Source organism: Glycine max, chromosome 14 (genome assembly GCF_000004515.6).
Source record: "Glycine max cultivar Williams 82 chromosome 14, Glycine_max_v4.0, whole genome shotgun sequence".
Classification (NCBI taxonomy): Eukaryota; Viridiplantae; Streptophyta; class Magnoliopsida; order Fabales; family Fabaceae; genus Glycine; species Glycine max.
The window spans coordinates 28,212,017-28,233,529 of NC_038250.2; the positions used below are offsets into that span (position 1 = coordinate 28,212,017).

Below are 21,513 nucleotides of genomic sequence, written 5' to 3' on the forward strand. Positions count from 1 at the left end.
ACCAGGTGTATTTACCCCCAAGGCCTAGACTCTGAAAAGTTTGTCAGGGTCTCTCCCTCCTTATTCAGGTCCAACCCAAAAAACATTTTAGCACACAAACTCTATCTTTGAACTATACAAAAAATACAACTTCTCAATTGTTCTTAAAATAATTTTAACTAAACATGCCTCAAAGTGATTAAACTCGTTGGGTTCCCATAATAGATACCATCACTATACTCATCATGCATTAACTCGTCACTCAATGCACATAACATCTTAATACACATGTATCTTACAATTCAACACATACTCAACTTATCGCATACACTCAATCTCAATCACAATGTTATAATCCCAAAGCAACATGTTATCACATCTCATGAATCATATACACATGACACAAACACAGACTTTACCCATGAATTATGTAATACACACAACTACTCAATTGTTTTCAAAATCATTTTAACTCGTCACACCTCAAAGTGATTTAACTCATTGGGTTCCCACAGTAGATCCCATCACAATACTCGTCGTGATTAACTCATTGCCCTTAAAGGGTCTTATTGTTGTGTGATTCCATAGTTCATAGCTCACAACTCAATATATACAATATCTCAATACACATCTATTTCACAATTCATCACATATTCAATTTATCACTTACACATAATTTCAATCAAAATTTTATGGTCCCAATATAACAATTTATCACGCTAATCTAATAAATCTTGTCAAAAACACAAACAAATTATACAAAAATGCTTCTCACAACATGGGGAATAAAACCCCTCATACAATTTCACATAATCATATCAAAATCAAAGGAATAAAAAACATAAGTTCAAAAACACAAAAAAACAAACATCAAGAGTACTCAATTTTATTAACCAATTTGCATTAGGACATTGATTGACACATCAAACATAACAATCTCGTGATTATAATCATAAAGGAAAAATTATAATCATAAACATCCCAAAATAAATCACAATTTGATCATCTAAGAATCCCTACACATGTTCATTCTAACTCTAATTGCGATAAACTCATTCCTTACCTTTAAGTGGGCTCACACGTATAATCTGAAAGTGATAACCGCGTGCGTCTCTAGTGGTTCCCTAAGATTTCTCAAACTTTTCTTCTGGTTCCTCTGCTAGGGTTTCTAAGCATTAGAGAGAAGGAGAAGAGATTTGAGCCTTAATTTCACTGTCTCGGTGAGGGGCATTTCTCTCTCAACAACCATAATTTTGCAAATCCCAACGGTGAGAATATGAGAAAATGAGTTTTGAAGGTGGTGTCCAAATTTTACGATGATCCAATGGTTAACAAGTCCAGGATCATAATTTTACTGGAATAGGTTTGAATGTATGTAAGAAAAAAAAGGGTTTTGGGAGAAGAAAAGTGAAAAAATGAATTTAAGAGGAAGAAAGTGTAGAAACGTATCATAAATGCAAAATTTGACCTAATATGTCTTTATTTATAGTTAGGATACTCTTAGTCTATTATTTACTCTATTTTATTTTATTATTTTATAAAAAAGAACTTTATTTTACTCTTTCATTGAATAAATAACCAATTAAAATATATCTTTATTTTCTAAAACATCATTTTACTCTATTTATTTTTTAATATTATGAAACCCTTATTTTAATTAACAAAAATCATTTTCTATTATTTATTTAACTTCTAAAAACTCTATTAATTTTTAAATAAAACTTTTTCTATTTATTTGACGAAAAACTGGGTGTTACAGAGAAAATGAGAGAATAATGAGAACTGCAAATGTTGATGGTGTACACCAAGAACTAGTTGTGGTGGAGTTTGAGTGAGGGAGAAATCGTTCAAGGAGACATGATGGTCTAAGAGGAAGATTAAAATCGCAATCGCGTTTGCAAACGAGATATGAGTAACATGCAATGTTACTATTGCGGTGAGAATGATCATGTGCAAGCGAGGTGTAAACAAATGAAGGAGAACTTGAATAAATTAAGAGATATGAACAAAGATGACGTCAACTCCCAAACTAATGTAGTAAAAAGTGTTGAAGGTAAAGATAACTTGTTTTTTGCAACAAACAATGAGGTTGATAAAACAAAATGGGTGATGGATTCTACTGCCTCAAAGCACATTTGTAGAGATCGAGAGATGTTTGACACTTTGAAAATCGATGAAGAATTTGTCCATTTCAAGTTAGGTAATGGTGGAAAAATGAAGGTTGAAGGCATAGGGAGCGTGAGGATGAAGTTACATGATGGTGCTATTTAAACTTTCTCAAATGTGAGGTTTGTACCTTCACTTGGTGTTGCAAGAACAGAAAAATAAAGGTAACATTTACTATTTGGATGGACAAGCCTTGAAGAGGAACCATGATAGCAAAGTGAAGAAGAAAGTGAAGTTTTCTAATATCGTAGAAGTGTTGGGAGATACTTTCGTTGGAGGGAGAGTTTGTTCACTTTCAAATTGATCGAAGAATATTTCTTTTTTTGCTTGAGAGGGAGAATTGTAGAGTTCCAAACCAAAAGATAAGGTGCATTTAATACATAGTAGGAATTGAATTTTTACCACTAAGGTTTAGGTGCTTTAAATACAAAGTAGAAAATTTCATTTTACTAGATGAAGCTTATTTGAATGGATGCATTGAAAGTTGTTTTTGTTTCAACTTCGAAGAGAATTTATTTATTATAGTTGGTGACAATTTTCACTATAAATAGAGAAAATAATTAGTGGAGAAGATACACATGAAGAGAGAATGTGTGAGAAGAAAGATTATGAAACAAAATCATTTTGTTGAGAGACAAGTATCTTTGTATGAGAGTGTTATCATTTCTTGTAATCATTGAGTGGAGTATTCGGGTTTGTAGAGTGATATATACACAATTCATGGTAGGTTACAATCTTGTAATCATTTTTGTGATAATGAAATACTTTTGAGACGATTCTGTGAACGTAGGCAAGATGTATCAAACCACGTTAAATTCTTGTGTTCATTATTATTTTTCCTACGATGTAATCTTTGTTGTGTACTCACAATCTTTTATGAGTGTGAATAACTTTGTTAGTGGGATTGTTGGTTTTCCAACAATTTTTAGTAGCAAGCATACACCATTCTAAAACATTTCCTATATGATTGATTTATTAAATGCAGGTTGAGGCAGCTCTTGTTAGCCCCTTCGTGGACAATATTATGGTTCATGCTGATCCTTTCCCTAGTTGTTGTGTGGCACTTGTGGTGGGCTCTCAGTCCACATTGGAAGAATGGGCTTCAGAAAAAGGAATTTCTTCTTCCAATTTTTCTGAACTTTGCACGAAAGAAGAATCTGTGAAGGAGGTGCATGGATCACTTGTAAAGGTACGCCTTATTGTCAAAGTCCTCTTAAAAACTGACTACTAATTATTATGAATTAATTTCTGTTTTTAGAAGGTACACATATCTTAAGAGGACATGATAGAGTTAAAATTTTACTAAGGCAACTTTTGAGATTAACTGATTAACTTTAGAGTTACATCCAAAATTATCCTATGGTTGTGTGAATAAGAGGCAAATTTAGAATAAAATTCACTTCACACTTGTTTTGTACAACGAAAAATGTGAAATGATTAAAAGCTGCAACTTGGAACTCATTTACACTCCACCCCACAAATTTTGGCCACTTCTGTTGCATGAAACCATGTTTAAAGTTATTTTTTACTCTCTACCAAGCATGAAATAAATTAAAATCAGAAACTTTTCATCCCACGTAATTTTTGCTTCCCTCCTTTTTTTTTTCTTCCTATCTTCCTTCTACTACTCAAACAAGCATAACCTTGATGGATACAAAAGTGATGTTAGTGAGGCAAGAGAGGAAGTAATTCAACTTTTTTTGGATATGAATATGATATATCATACATCTCGTTCAATGTCTTGCATAGCTTTAATCATCGGGAAAATAGTGATCCTTTTCATAGAAGGGTTAAAATTGTGTTATTGTGACGATGAGATTGATATATTTCATTTCGTTATCCTCTATCCTGTATTTAGATTTAAACCTAGGCATTGCATTTAATCATGACAATGAAAAGGATCAACTGAGTGGGCACTTTCTAAATTATGCATAATTAAAGAAAACAATCAACAATTATGATAAATAATGAAATGAATTTCTAATAAATTGTTGGTGTGAGTGATATTAAGTTCAATCCCTTTAAGTAAGGTTTTAAATTTGAACCTTATAAATGAAAAAAAAATATGATTGAAAAGAAAGATTTATCAAAGATAGTCATTCATGATTTTCAATGAAAATTAGTCTTTAGTAAAATCGATGGACAATACTCAGTAATAACATATTAATAAAAAAAATTAGATTTTGTTAACCAGTATCTTTGGGACATTGGTTAAGAAACTAAAAGAATTATTTATTGTGAAGATCATACAATAATAGCATAAAAAAAAGTTATGGACCACAAATTTTGGGCATTCCAATGAAAAACTTTCTCCTTTTAATGAAATGAATTGGAGTGTTGCCATAATGAAATATAAATGATTACATTATTAAAGAAGCATGGAAAAAAATTAAGATAGTTGATAAATGACTTGAAGAGAGGAAGTGATTATCGTCATAAATTGCTAATAACATTGGCATGTCATGAGGTAAAAGTGAGAGTAATTAAAAAGGCAAGGAAGGAGAAGTTACGAAGATTTTGCTTGTGGTCTAAAAGTGGGAGATGAAGAAATTGGCATGACTACTCCATAGCTGTCGTCTCATCTTTTTATACATTTATGTAGATTTAGTAATGTTTACTTGTATGATTTTTTTTTTCACTCCACATGACATGTTAGTAAGGTTATAGAGATAAGCATGTTAGCAAAAGCCCCTAAAAGACAAAGGGACCTATATTAGGTTGTAAAGCTCATTTCTAACTTGACATCGGTACTTCATTTAATGTCTTGTAACGCACGTTACACGAAATATGTCCCACTTAGTTCCCTATTATTAGTTACTTCTGTTCGGCGTAAGTCCCAAATTTCACAATTAAAAGAATAGGGTCTACATGTTTTCTAATATGCATATATTCTTTGAATCAACATGCCATGTGTCGCCTCTATTGTTGCAAATGATGCACCATTGTTGCTCTTTTATTATCATGTTTTATGAAAATTCTTAAAACTCAATTCTTCTCTCTTTCTATTATCATACTCATCTTATTTCACACTTCTCTCTTACTTTTATATCTCTCACTTAATTGTATAATATGTTGTAAAAACTAATAATTAGGAATAAAACTTTTCTTTATGAAATCTTTTGCAGGAAGGAAAGAAGTCTCGTTTGGAAAAATTTGAGATTCCTGCAAAAATTAAATTGCTTTCTGATCCATGGACTCCTGAATCTGGCCTAGTTACTGCTGCTCTCAAACTCAAGAGAGAGGCCATAAAAAAGACTTTTGATGAAGAACTACTTTCTGAGTTGTATGCTTCATAGGCTTAGGACACTTGATATTTTTACACCTTTTTCCTATTTGCGTATGGCAGGGGTTTGAGGTGAGGAGAGGTTTTGTATTTCTTTTGTTGCTAATTAATGAGCCAGGATATGTAAAATATGAAAACGGAACCTATTAAACATGTAATGCATTTTTGTTAGAGAAATGAACCATCACACCACACTAAAAATAAGAATCTCATCCATTTAAAAAAAAATTAAAAATGAGAATCCCATTCATTTGAAGTTTATCATGCATAGTGAGACTTATTTCGTGCGAAGGCCAATTAATATGTTGAATTTACTTTAGTAGTAACAATATAAAATGAACTTTATTAGACATTATTGTCGTATCAATATTCCAATTATAGAGTTTCTTCCTGACTAATGAGAATTCAAAAGTAAGCATATTTGCCACTTTTCCCTTTTACAAAAGTTTCGTATCAAAACCATCGTTGCACCCTGATTCCCCTAAATCAGATGGAAGAAAACCAAAAAAGAAATGTTAACTTGGTTATCATTGGTTCCTTCATAAAATTAAGACTTTGCTTGAGACATTGAATTACTTTTAATTTGGTTATCATTGGTTCCTTCATAAAAGAATGTTGACGATTCAATCCTTAATGTTTGCCCTAATTAGAAGATCGTTACTCTGTCAAATGTTTGCTGTTTTAAAAATAACTTTGTCAAAGTTTTGAACCGTCCAGGTCTTATGACTCAAAATTCGTGTGGGAAAGATGTTTGGCAAGTAAAAAATATAAACAATATTCTAACAATAAGTACTGATTCGTTAACAACTTTTTATTGATGAATATATTTGGTGTAAGAATCCAATTAAAAAAAATTATACCACAATAAGAACTAAATTTTAATCTAATTTAGTTTTTCCGACATGCGTATAAAATTTAAGTTAGGATGGTTTGAATTGTATTTATACCTTGTGTTTCAAACTAGATAATGCAAATCCAGCCTACAACATATATATTGATGACTTAATTACCATAATGCCCCTACATTAAATATATTAAAACAGAAAAGGTGACTGATTTTTTTTCCAAAAATTTTTAAGCACCTTACTAATGCACACCAATTGAAAAAGTGGTGTGTGGGTATTAGTAAATCTCATTTTTATATATATATAAAAAAAGCAATAGAAAAGGTGAGATGTGTACAAAGATAAAATCACTCAACCAGATCTGTACAAAATATGATGAACTCATATTGACAATAATATCTAAAACATAGTGACTCATCAAATTACCATGTGAGATGTGCTGGGATTTTATGATTTCAAAATCCTCCTGCAACATTGTACAAATTGACATTTGTAAGAAAATGACTTAAATAGTAGTAGTCTATACATAGAGTTCTCTATATAACAAACGTTTCAATTATATGAAAAGTTTTTATATTTTCTGTTTATGAGTATAAGTTAAAAGTTAAAAAATTATTGATGAAAAATGTATTTATTATATAAAAAACATAAAACTCCTTCAACGTTTGCTTCTTAAAATAATTTAGCCTATCATTGTATATTTAATAATGTTTTTACATAATTATTGAGAGTGTGAATAAACTCGTGAGAGATTATCCAACTTAACTCATGATCAAGTTCTAAATATGCAACTAATGAATATTAAAGGAAGAACTTTATTGGCTTTTTCATAATTTGTGCAATAATTATTAGTAATTTTTGGTGGAATTTTGAAGATAAATAATAATTAGTAATGTTAATTAATTTAATCATTGTAAAAAAGTATTTAATAATTGAATTGTTTCTTAATTTTTGTTTATAAAAAATTATTGGTGCACGTGATTCAACACTTGCATTCCTTAACTCAAGGTTTAAAGTTCGATATCCAACTTGGACATAAAATTGTAATGAAAGGTAATATTTTATTTCAAAATAGACTGAGGGATTAGTTGATTGTTAAATAAGAAATCCTAAATATTTTTTTGGTTACATAAATTTTTTTCGTAACTTGTCCTAAAATTTAAAATTTAATTCAAATAAATATTATTTTTTAAATTAAATAGTTAAGATCTTTTGGGAGTAGCTATCTACGTACAGTATCACGGTTGTGGTTATTAACTAATTTTCCTATGAATACTTTATCAAATTAAATTATTATTTTGATATGTTGAATGGAAATAATTTTATGATTAACTTCAAACATTCTACTCCCTCCGATCCTTATCCTTATTATAAGACCTAATTTAGAAGGAAATGATGATTCTTTTTATTTTTACAAGACACATTTTATGTAAAATTCTTATGAAGTATTTAATCTTTTTTCCCATTAATTATCTTTATTAAATACTCTAAATATTTATGTTTTTAATAGAGGTGCATAATATTTTTGGATTTTAATGTTTTCACATCACCCATGACAACCCAATGGTTATTAATAAGGACAACATTAATATATTAGTAATATTTTTTAGAATTTTTTAACAAAATCAACTTAATTAATTACTTTTATTGGTCTACTTGATTTATGTCCAAGTATCTTATAATAAGGACCAAATCGAGTATAAAATATAAAAAATTTATAAAAACCATGAAAGGTATTATTTGTTAGACATGAATACTATAGTTTTTATTGTTTTATCTAAAAAATATATTCATTTATTAGCTAGATCCAAAAATGTAGCTAATTAAAAAATAATTACAGTTTTATAATTTGTTGGTCTGCTAACAAGTATTATAAGATAATTGTTAAAAATAATTAACATAGATTTTATTAAAACTCATGATAGGATGCATTAGAAATCAAGCTAGTATAAGATAATTGTTAAAAATAATTAACATAGATTTTATTAAAACTCATGATAGGATGCATTAGAAATCAAGCTAGCTAGACTAAATATATGAAGGTAGAAGTAATCGGCCTTGATTAAATAAAAGAAAAGGAAGAAGAAGAATTATTTAGGTGGATCTCATAATATATGAAGGTAGAAGTAATCGGCCTTGATTAAATAAAAGAAAAGGAAGAAGAAGAATTATTTAGGTGGATCTATATATATATATATATATATATATATATATATATATATATATATATATATATATATATATATATATATATATATATATTCTCTTTTGAATGAAAATGTTTCAAATATTATCAGATATTAAACATGAATGGTAAATACCTCTTCATACTACTACTTTTTCAAAAAAAAAAAAGAAAAAAAAGTAGAGGATGAAAGAGTGTAGTATAAACGAAGGAGACCTTAATCCAACTTTGGACCATTGAGTGTGACCTGTAGCCAACCAGATCTGAAACAGTCCCTACATCTTCTTAGCCATGTGATCTGTTTCATGTACCTTTGAGATTTTTCTTATGTTTGTTTCATGGACACTCCATTCTTCTATCCCTATGCTACATCTGTTTATTTTTTACTATCCTTTTTCCATTCCCTCTCTCTCCATAGGCCCAATTAATGCACTGATACAAAATGTATGATGTAGAGGATGTGAGTACATGTACTGGTCAATGGTCAAAACCTTCTGTCTGGGACATGTTGGCAAAAGGAGCAAGAGATGAAAATTCATACCAATTCTTAATAACTACTGTCAATGACACGTGTTTGACACGCCATGCACACAATTTAATCTTGCCGTAGGATTTAGATTTGTTAGAATTAAAAATTAATAAATAAATTGAAACTTGTTGACAAAGATCAAACAGTTTAGATTTCAACAAAATTGGATTAAAAATACTAATTATGTGTTTGAATTGCGGTTAAAAACATCTTAAACAGAAAAACACACATTCTAACGTACCAAACTATCATAACTTTTATTTAAACTCATCCTAACTATTTGATTCATGGATCCATACTCTCTCTGTCTCAAATTCATTGATGTTTAATGTTTTTTTACACATACTAAAAAAACAAATATTTAAGATAATAACATTTATTAGGAGTAATTTTACTAAATTATTTTTATTCTTTTTGTTAATTTCAATAGATGTATTACTCCATCTCAAAATAAGTGTGATTTTAACATTTTAAAAATTCAAATTGATTGATGTTCTCTCATTTAAGTGAGATATTTAAATATTTATTTCAGTTTCACTCTTTGATAAATATTATTGTCTTGAAAAATTTAATAATACCTTGGTTTCCTAAGGACACTGTTAAAAAATTAAAAGGAGTAAGAGTTTATTGTAGAAATTATAAGAAAACACAAAACAATTCATAGGCAAGATAATTTTGCATATCTCAATAAAAATATTTATTCTTTTAATTTTTTAATCAATGTCCTAAGGACATTTGTTAAGGTTTGTCATAATATGTATATTTATTGAAATTATGAAAGAGAACAATAATATTTTAGTAAAATTATTCCCCAATAAATACTAAGTTTTTTAGAACATTTGTTTTCTTAATATGTGCAAAAAAAAAAACCTTAAAATATTAGTCAATTTGGATGGAGAGAATATTATGTACTCCCTCTAATTCTCTTTTATGAGAATTAAAATTGATTTCACACTTATTTAGAATATTCATGTGGTATTTTTTTTTCTTCTGATTTTACATGTGTGATACATGTTCCCTCTATTTCTTCGAGTAAAACTCTTCGCATTGCAATGCCTATTATATCGGCTTGATCTTTTATAAGTGGAGACAGAATAAAGCGTCCATAATAAAGACGTTTACTGTCTATTCTTGATTCAACACATTTCCATTGTAGTGTCCGAGTAGATACTCTTATTTTCTCTCAAATAGTAATATATTATTTTGATCAAACCCTTGACTTGTTTATTTCTCTTGAAATCTTTTCAATGTTTCTTTTTAGTTTTACACACGTCTTTTTTTAGGAGATCTACATCCATTATGTGGCATAGGAGTTACAACTCGTATAAAATTTAATAGTATACCACTTCTACGAATAGCTCTTAATGTCGCATCTCTTTTGAGACTAGGACCTTTTATCATGACTTTTGCTCGTTGCATGCCTTGATCTGATACTGTTCGAATAGCATTTTTTGCTGCAGTTTGAGCGACAAAAAAGGTGTCCCCCTTCGTGTACCTTTGAATCCGCAAGTATCGGCGGAGGATCAAGAAATCACCTGACCTCGTACATTCTCAATTAAAAACACAAACCTTTATCCTAAATTATTCTTCATTGAAATTTGATATTAAACAAAAACTTCCTATTAAATGAGGGAGTATTTTAAAGATAATATCATTAAATAAGATAAAAATAGTTAAATTTTACTTGCATTTAAGAAAAACAAATTAGTTGACTTTTTGCTTATAAAGAGAAAGGAGGGAGTACTACTATGTTCCTATTTATAAAATCCAACTTTAAAGTGGTTTTTGTTCCTTTTATTTATAAGACCCAATCCATTAATTATGTCCCTTGCATTAATTTATATTGAGATACATGTAGAAGAGAGAGGGAAACATTGATGATAATCATCTTTATGGAAAATTAAAGCATACAAATTTAGGATGAATTTATTGTTATTATTTAAATTAATCACTATTTTTTTATCTTAATGAATTAAGTAATTCAATCTGAAAATAGAAACCAAGATATTATTTTGAGACAACAATATTTGTTAAAAAGAAAATGTTTTAATATTTGAGTTTTGCTAACCAATGCTTAAAAATCATTGGTTGTAGAACTAAAAAAAAAATATTTATGATATAAATTATAGGAGAGTGTAAAAATGATTATGGATAACACGGTTTTCAATCTCCCAAAAAAAATATTTTTACTTTAAATTTCTTAATTAATATTCTTTCAACATTAATTAACCTTTGTCTTAATATTTTATTGAAAATCGATAATATCACTTAATATGAAATATTTTTTCTTGTTAAAATTTCAATCAATTTGGACAGATAAAAGAGTACAAAGATTCAGATTTAATGACCTCACTGATTGTTTTACCACCATACTTTGTGTCCACAATTGTACCTGGGTAAGACTTTGTTCCTAGAGATATGACTACGGGCAAGTATTTATTCTCTGTTTGAAAGTCTGTGCGGTGGTCAAAATTGTGAGTTAGTGTTTGAAAAGGAAAAGATAGTAAAGGTCAAAGAACACCATTTAATTTTCCTCCCCAAAAGCTTTGCTCATTGTGTTCCTAGATTCAAGTTATTAGTTTAATTATCATGTCATAATTTAGCTTATACCAAAGACGACGTTATGATGTGCTGCAGATAAGGATCTTAATTTTCTTATAAAAATAAATAAGGATTTTAATTTGGAAAGTATCATGATTCGAGAATGATTTGTTATTATGAATTTTATAGTATATCGATTTTTTTAGATACTACATCTATTCTGTATTAAAGACAATTTATTAAAGATAAATGGGTAATATATCTTATTTATCATTGTTTATTACAAATGGACGATAAAGTTTTTCCAATGAGTATATTAGTAATTGTATGTTCTAAGATTTAAATTTAAGATCATTGATTAAATAAGTTAGAACAACCTCAACCTAGTTAATCTTAAGTCAGCAGTGAATTCTATTTTACATAAATTACAATAATTATAACTAAGAATATAATTAAAATAAGAAATAGAGTAATTTATAACAGTGAGCTATTGACTTAATTTTTTTCTTAAATTCTGAGCATCCGAAATTTTTTACTAATTCGAGTTGGGCTGGGTCAGCCAGATGTACTAATTAAATTAACAAAATTCTCCTAAGGATTATTTTTCAACTTATGAAGTCAATGTTTTTCTTACAAATATTAAATTTCTTAGTTAATTAGACCAATAAATATTGGTAAATAAGATATTACTCATTTGATGGTTAAACTTTAACTTATTCATTTCTACGTTATAATTACACTGGTATGTTTTTCTTTCTTTCTATTTTTTAGAGTTTAAATACAATTATTAATTTTAATTCATCATCATATGGTGCAAACAATCTTGAAAAAGAAAAGGACACCGGCCCATTGAATTAAGAAACCCAAGCAAATAAAAGAAAAAAACTACTAATAATTTAACGTAGAATTTTCATGCATAGATTAATAAATACTCTACCAGTATTAATCGGTTAGAATATCCTTTTCATGTTGCTTGTTTGGTATGGTTAATAAATGGGGAAGCCGGGCCAATCTTGCTGCATGACTTGTTCAAAATTTGTAAGTTTCTTTGTAGTTTCTATATCATTTGGTGCATAACGACAACGGCGTTGCGGATTGTGGAGACTAATGGTAGTATTTTATTAGTGAAAAACTGAAAATCTTCGATCTTATTATAACCAACGACATTGCCGGATCCGTTTTGCCAGAATCATTGTCGTGCTCCAACGGCGGAAACATAGGAGAACGTAGAGAAAAATAAGAAAGATAGAGCCATATAAATGAAAGAGAAAAATATCCTTTATGATATGTCAAAAAGAGAAGATAAAAAAGAGAGAGAAAGGATGTAAACACTTGAGAACACTAGAAAAAGGAAAATTATCAATGCTAGGTAGGTCCCATAAATGACAAGCTTAGTCTTAGCATCAAAGTAAATCTTTGTTCCTTTCTTTTGACATTTCTGCAGAAGAGGGATTACACATTTTGACATTTCTGCAGAAGAGGGATTACATTTCCTCAAATTATAGACAACTCAAAATTTTCTAAGAAACATTTTTTATTTAGAAAGTCAGAGAAAAGTATTGCATGCGATGATATTGATAAGAGTAAACAATATATGTCTTGCTAATATAAATAATAAATTTTTTTATATTAAAAATTATATTTATTAGGATTTATAATTGATTGCCATTATAAACTTGTTTAGATTGACAATATATACATATTAAAATTTATTGATTTCCATAAAAAATAATAAAATTGTCATTGACCATTTACAATAAACCAAGAAATTCCAAACTATTAATATAGAAAACTAAAGGATCGTTTGATGTTCAATATATATGATCATCAAATATAAGAGTAAGATAACAAAATGATAAAGTAGGAGTCTTTAATTTTATTTCATGTTTAGTACATATTATATAACACTATTGTGTTATCATTCTTGTATTTGACACCAACTATATAGTGATAAGTGGTGTTGATAAATAATAGTGATAGTGGTAGTAATAATAATAAGTGACAATGATAATAAAAGTGGTGACAGTAACGACAATGACAATGACATTGACAAGAGTGGTAGTGATAATGATGTTAGTAGCAACAATAATGGATGACAATCATGATATTTATAATAATGATGACGAGGACAATGAGGATAGGGGTAATACGGGTGAGACGGAGGAAAGAAAAGAGTTTATCTTATTATGTTGCTTTGTAACCTAATTTTTTTCTCATTAAAAAATAGCAGTCCATTATATTAATAAGATAGAATAAAGGGAAAATATATGTTTGGGTCCTTGTAAAATTTAAAAAGTATTAATTTGGTCCTCACAAAATTTTTCATATTAATTTGGTCCATATAAAAATAAAATATCTTTTTTTATGGTTCTGAATGGTAGCTCCATTAGACGGTTCTTTTATGTCACTAAAGACTTAAGTGCTTTCTTTCTTTACATTCCCAAGCATACTCAAAAGACCAAAACTCATTATTGATTCATATTCTCCTCTAATCTCATCAAAAAGTGGGAGATAATCGCAAAAGAAGTGAGGAAAAATTATAATTTTTTGATGATTTTTATCAACAAAAAATTGTTTAATTCATTTTGAAGGATTTTAACAATCACAAATTATTTAATTAATTTATAATCAAATTACACGTATAAGTTCATTAGTCACATGTCATATTATAATTTAATGAAGTCATCACTGAAGACCATATAAAATATGTTTTATTTTTACATAACCAAATTAATAAAAAAAAATTTATAAGTATCAAATTAATACTTTTTAAATTTTTTTTAAAAATCTAAACATATTTTATCCTAGAATAAATGATAAGATAAACAATAAATAACTAAATACAATATAGTAAATAGGATAGATTCTATGGAATCTAATAAACAAATTCTTATAGAATTATAGTACTAGATTTTCAAGACACTATTATTATATGATATATATATATATATATATATTAACGGTTTTACTAATAATAATTTTTCTTTTCTTTTTTTATTCCAATTTAGTCATGATTTACATTGTTAAAGGGATTTAACTTAATTAGTTATTGAATTAAATATGTATGAGTTATTGTAAATTTCTTAATATTATTTTCAATTCCTATAAATAAATAAAAAAGTTATAATTTACGTTTTTTTATTAAAAGAAATTAATTGTAATCTAAATAATGTCTCGACAAACTCTGTTGTTAGCAAGTCAAATCTTAATCGGCAATAAGCCAAATCTAAATGTACAGAAGCCTTGTAATATTGATGTAATCAATAGAAGCATGCAAAAATATTAATGAGAAATACGCGTAGAAAGAATTCAAAGGTAACGTGTGCCAATTGCCAAACAGCAAAATGACAAGAAATGATTCGATAAACAATAGCATGAGATACATCTATAGTAGGCCAGCAAACATCTAGAGTAACTGTTTGGATTCACGTTTAATGATATAGAACCATGTTAAAATATTAGTTAATGTAATTTAAGATAAATATTTTTTTTATTCTCTAAAAATGATAATTAATAATGTTTGATTCTATATTTAAAGAATAGACTATAAATTTATAGTTGATTTTGAGTTAATGTTTGAAGTAACTTTTGTGTTAAATACACATTTTTATAGATTTTTATTAACTGAATTTTGAAATAAAAATATTTAAACATATATTTCTTTAAAATTAATTTCATTCATGATCGATTTTACAAATACACATCCAAATACACAGTTAAATGTATAAAAGTATTCGAAATAAGGTAAATGACAAGAAACAAAAACAAAAATCCCAACATTCACCTTGAACCATCAACTATATTCAATAGTACAAAAATAACATTTTATATTATCGCTGGATCTGTAACAGTTGTTAATAAATTGATTTAGAATATGATGCTGGGATATTTTTGTAATTTATATGAATATCAATTTTTTCATCGGTTAAATTTGGGTAAAAGATTTAACCAATGAAAAAAGCTTTTAAAAACCCTTTCAAATTAAATAAAATGTGTGCTTTCTCAATTACTTCTTAAACCCTCTAGTCTTTGTAGCTTGCTCTCTCTTTCGTTGAAACCACCTTTGCAGACATTTTTTTTCTTCTCAAATCCACCCTTTTTCTTAAGAGAAGCGTTCCCAATTCACATCCAGCCATGAACTTGAGATGAAGATGTATTAGAATGTATCAAATCCACCCTTTTCTTTAAAATCGTTAAATCCTTTTGCCATGAAGTACTTCTCCACCATAAAGCTGAAGTTCCCAAACAACTTATTGATAAAGGCCCAGTATACTTATTTATCTTACATTTTTCTAACTTAAAACTTTGTTTGGTTTAATTTATACTAATTTCACTAATAATTAGACATATGTTTAGTCTTTTAATCCACTAGGAATTTATTATCTTTTTAATGTTTAATTGTAAGAAAAGAAGAAGAATTGAAGATTTTGGAAAAACAACATTTGAAAGATCTAGCCTCACCTTTGAAAGCAAGTTTTCAAGGTCAATTTTCACCTATTTTGCATCTTCCATCTTGAGGCTAAGCCTAAAAAGTCGAGGCTTTGCCTAGAAGCATTAGAAAACTCCTTTGTTGCTATCAGTTTGAGGCTAAGCGCATGGATTGTTGAGGTGGCATTGGTGAGCTAAAATGAAAGGATAAAATGAAGGAGATTCAATCAGATTTGGTTGGGGGAGCTATCTAGGGTTTGGGTGAAGGTTGGAAAGTTCTCCCTTACTCTTCATGATTGCCTACCATCTCTATTCATCTTTTGCATCATTTCTCTTCTTCTTATAGTTATGTAGTTAAGTTCATCCTTGGTGGGGTTGATGTAATGGAACCCATCCTCATGTTTACATTTTAGTTATTAATCTATATATATATTGTTCATTATTAAGTGTTCTCTTCTATTCTTAATGTTTTCCTTGGCTTAATTATTGATTGCTTGATTTTGTGATTTCAATATAATTGAAAAATATATTTGAATCTATAAATGGAGAAGAACACTTAATGGATTTTGTTGTTAGGAATAGAGCAAAACTTGTTAGTCATCTTTTAACATTGTACCTATAGCAAGTCACTTAGTTAGGCTATGCAAAGGATTGATAGTTTAGTTGAGAGGCTTAGGGTCTTTCCATCCAAGGAATTGAGGTTTGAGGAATTTTATGAGTTGATAGTTAACCTTAAGCTAAATAGTGACCTTTGTATGCATGAGAGAATGGTTTGGTGAAGTCAACTCCAACACTTTTGTTCATTGTTGTTTTACTTATTTTTACCACATTCCAAGTGTTTGTAAAAATTATCGAAAAAGAGTTTCTTCTTCTTTTGCTCTTTAATTTTCTGTTTATTCATGTTTTTGCTTTTTACATTATTGCATTCCAATTAAAATTATTGTTTCGATATTCATAGCTAGTGAAATGTTGCTATTTTGACAAGTATTATGCAGATATTTGTAAATACGATACTTGAACTTTTATTTTATACTACTTGTATGATTCGGTACGTCTGTCAAAGAGTTAACACTTATCCACATGTTTAGTCACAAAAATGTATCATTACAAAGACACTTAGAGGTGTAGTTCAAAGCGGGGGACATATGTGGCCTGTGGTGAACACAATAGAGGTGGCAAAGGAGACAGAAGAGGTTATCGTCGTCAATTTTGTCGACACGAGTGGAGACGATAGCCTCTATCGCATGGATCGAGGAGAAGTGAAAGAACATTTGTGAAGTGAAATAGCCTCCATCTTTGTTGACAATTATGTCACATATGTTTGGTATAGCATTCTTTGAGCTATTTAGTGACCTTTAGACATATGGTAGGTGTTAGTTATAGAAAAAAAGACAAGGGGGTTGAACTGTATTTTAAAACTTTTTGAATCGTCTTACTCGTAGGACTATACTTAAAGCTTTTATAAAAACGTCTTACGCAAATATCTGTTTACCAACTTTTAATGCTAAGAAAATAACTCTCTTCCTATTAATCAATCACTTTATACAAACTTTAAATAAAGCTATAAAACATATAAGGAAAGAGATAATCACACCAAGTTTTGGTACTGATTTGTTTTACCCACTAGTACTCGCTAAACTATCCAAATTAAATTTGTAACGACTTTTACCCGTTGATATAATGTTGGTATCGATTTATTTTTTCTGTTATCTCAGTTCTACTAAGAGAAAAAACTACTGTGAAAAACAAATTAGAACTCAACCAAAGTCAAAGTTAAACATTTCAGATTAGGTCAACATTACATTTTAAATTAAATCAAAGCTAAATATAATATTAATTGTTCGATGCCTAAAAAAAAATACAATACTAATTGTTTATAAAAAATAATTAATTGCAAGGAATTTTTTGAAGAGTGAAATGATAATTTTACTTGAAAATTATGATTAAAATCTTATAAAGCAATAAAACTTTTGATGCAAAAAGCCTATGAAGTAAGGTGGGGCAGTTTTATCGCATTTATCTCAGTTATAATCTCTCTTCAGCTTCCGACTATATCATATTTTTTTTATATAATTATATATCATTTTCCATACGACCGTACCATAGAGCGGTAATCTACTACATTAAATTTCTGAATCACCCCTGCAGCCCAGCAAAATAGTACAAGCAATATTTTATTAATTACAAAAGACTTTGCAATACTATTTTTTTTTATATTTTTAATAACATAAATCATTTCATCTCATACGTGCTACAGTTATACTTTTTTTTCTTTTGTACAAATGCAATTCATCAAACGGTATTACATATAGTCTCACATCACTGGGTCCATGCTTATGATTTTTCATTCGGTTTCCCACTTATATATATTCTAAACAATACCTCACACTACATTTCTTTCTTTTTTAATTAATTAGTATTTCACATCACATTGGTATTAGCTTTTCATTTTTCCTCCATTCTTCTTCTACTGCCCTGTCTCCTTTCTCCTCTCCTTATTGTGAACCAAAAACATGAATAGAAATGCATACAACAAGGAGGAAAAAGGATGTTGCTATTTCCACCCAAAACAAGTGGTTGTTGGAGTGTGCCCCTTGTGCTTGAATGAGAGGCTCCTCATACTGGCTGCAAATCAAGACCATCATCACCATCACAGGCTTCAAAGTTCCACTCAGAGGAAGGCTTCAGCTTCCATTCACAAGATCTTTGCTCTTGGTTCTCTTTTCACTCGCCACCAATTAAAATCTCACAACTACTACTATGATCAAGATGATGCCTCTCCCAGCCCAGAAGGAAAGACCTTATTTTACACATTGCTTGCTATTTCTATTGTCTAATTTTCTTATTCTTATTTCTTTTTATCTCTATATATGCTTAATTATAATTTTTAGGTAAATACTAACCAGTAAGGCTACTTGTTAATGAACTTAAGTAAAAATATTTTTATTGGGATGTGTAAAATTATTTTGTTTATTTTTTTTTTACATTCTCTTATGATTTTCACAATAAATATTTTTCATCGGAAAGATTTTCTTGGGTGGGATTAAAATCTATAAGTGTTAGCATCGGTGGGTAGTTTTTCTCTATTTCATTTTTCCTTGTTTAATGTTCATGGTGGTTGAAAATTTGCTAATAATTGATGGAGAATTAGCATAGAAGTGCATGTGCGTGTATCTTCATGTGCAAGATTAGATTATGGTGATGATGGAATTAAGGTCAAAAGCGTAGCTGCTAAGAGTTCCAAGGGTGAAGGTTTTCAAGTATTTCATTCTTGTTCTTTTTCTTTTTTCCCTTTTTTATCAACCATTCTTTAATTCTTCTTCAATTCTTCTTCTTGGCGTGGCGTGTGGGAGTCATACGCAAACGACAAGTAGAGCATTATGTCACTGAAAATATATTTTATGTAAGATTATAGATTTGTTGGGGAATTGAGTTACAAAACAAATTATTGGGCGAGATGTCATTCATGTTTCTGACATATAGGATGCTATTATTGAAGATATATTTGTCAGTGTCTAATACAGTTTCAAGAAAAATTGCGCCAACTAAATTTGATTACGAACCCGCTTTTAACTTCGATAAAATTGATCATATAGATGCAGAAGTTGGTTAGTTTGTGTATTATATTAATTTAGAGAAAATCTATCTAATTATCTATTACATTTGGCTGGTTTTGTTTCTTATTCTGTTGTGTAATCTTACATCAAAACAGCTTTGTATTATGTGTAATAGTACTACACAATTTAACATTTAACCAATTCTTAACCTACTTTATAGCTTTGTTAATTCTTTTGAAGAACTCGTCAAGAATATTCTTTTTAGAGTTTAATGGCCATAATACACTGACAAGAGTTTGGATTCTCTACAATCCCTCTACAGCCATCCCATCTCTCTGTATCATTTAATTTCAACATTTTATTTTCTCCCCCCATCCATACACTTTTGTCGGTGTGAACCAATAAAAAACAATACTTGATGTTTTTTTTATAAAAATCAATAAATTTATTATATTACTTGTGATGAGATGATAATGTAAAATGTGAGTATGTGTTTAATCTTTAATTTTTTCTTTTTTTGTGGGCATGTTTCTTGATATATCTACAAATTATAATGACAATGTGGAATTGCTTGAACTTTTTTCAGATTCATTCATCTCAATCAAGTTTGAAGAAAATGGAGTGGCCTCATGGGAGAAGAGCAACACCACCGCCATCTCAAATATGTCCAAGAAGGTGCGTGTAGAGAGCCAGGTCCTAGACAAGGACGCCAAGGAGAGCAAGAGCGTGGTAGAGCATGGCAAGTCAAATAACGCGTTTAGATGGCGAAAGCGTATGGGCCGTTTGGTCCACTTCATCCCATGGAAGAGGTCCAATAAGGGTGGTGGTGTGGGCCACGTTGAAGGAGTGAAGGTTAATAGAAAGGGTTGAATGAGAACCCTGACAAAGAGGAAGACCGTGGAATAAAGGGGTTAAAAAACGAAAGTGACACCAACACTTGCTTTTTCTCTCTCTCACCCTTTTGTGGGATTGGGGTTACCACTTACTACTTACTACTCCTCAGCGTGGATGTGAAGTTATAACAAACATGGTATAATACTATTTCGAAGAAGGTAGAGTCAAAAATAGCTTTGTTGATTTGATCTCTTGAAAATGTGCTTTAGATAGATGAAAGTTAAAAAAAATAGGGAGTGCTTTGCATGCTTTGAGGACTTGAGAATAAGGTTCTTGTAATTCTTTTTTGCTATGTATTTTTTTTTCGGTATTTTTTTTTTATTTTTTTTTTCTAGTTGTTATGGTATGGACAGTACAGGCTAGCTGTAAATAAGATAACATTTGGGTCTTCCTTTCCATACGGCACTGCAAAAAATACCCCATGTTAGGTACCCATGTTGGGAAACAAATTAAGCACAAGGGCCCTATAAACATTGTGCTATAGGGCTAGTCTTGATAGTTGGAAAATGTCTTGTGAACTCAATTTTTAAAATAAAATTCAAATTTGATTTTATTCGATTGGGTCGTGTTTAATTTTTTTTAGTAAGGTTTTAGGTTTTATGTTTGCATATAGAGAAAATTTTCATTAAAAAAAACTAGTTTTATTATGTGAATATTTCTTATTGAAAGAGGGATGAATATTTAAATTGGTCCTCAAAACTTTAAGGCATTTTTACTATGAATCTAAAAGTAATAAAATTCAAAAAATATTTATGAGAGTGCAATATGTCATTAGCTTTAGTGCTACTATTAAAATATTTTAAAGAACAACCGTGATAATAAATAGTTAAGTTTAAAAACTAAAATGATAACATATGAATTTATTTGAATTTTTTTATTTTACTTTCAAGAACTAATTTAATGATATTTTACACTTTCAAATACTAAAATAGTAATTCATCCTTCAAAGAGAATTGACTTCAATAATATAGAAAATATCTATTGTCCAGATAAAAAAAATAAAAAATATAAATTGCAAATTAATTTCATTCATAATCCTCAAACCCAACTATGTTTATCCCATCCAATTAGGTCATTGTAATTAGTTTGATGTTGCCATAGTTATG

General features: G+C 29.1%; 1 protein-coding gene across 1 annotated transcript; it reads left to right on the plus strand.

Moving 5' to 3' along the window:
* Positions 1–18,340: 18,340 nt before the first annotated feature.
* On the plus strand, positions 18,341–20,805 carry LOC100776432 (uncharacterized). The gene is made up of 2 exons (XM_006596141.4): positions 18,341–18,749; positions 20,100–20,805. The coding sequence occupies exons 1-2, from the start codon at positions 18,470–18,472 to the stop codon at positions 20,381–20,383; spliced, it is 564 nt and encodes a 187-aa protein (XP_006596204.1). The 5' UTR covers positions 18,341–18,469; the 3' UTR covers positions 20,384–20,805.
* The last annotated feature ends 708 nt before the right edge of the window (positions 20,806–21,513 follow it).

Bases quoted from the DNA above. Each gene is read 5' to 3' on its own strand.
- LOC100776432 (XM_006596141.4), top strand. From the start codon at position 18,470: ATGAATAGAAATGCATACAACAAGGAGGAAAAAGGATGTTGCTATTTC. The intron at 18,750-20,099 runs GAAAGACCTTAT...AACTTTTTTCAG, and splicing joins TGCCTCTCCCAGCCCAGAAG to ATTCATTCATCTCAATCAAG.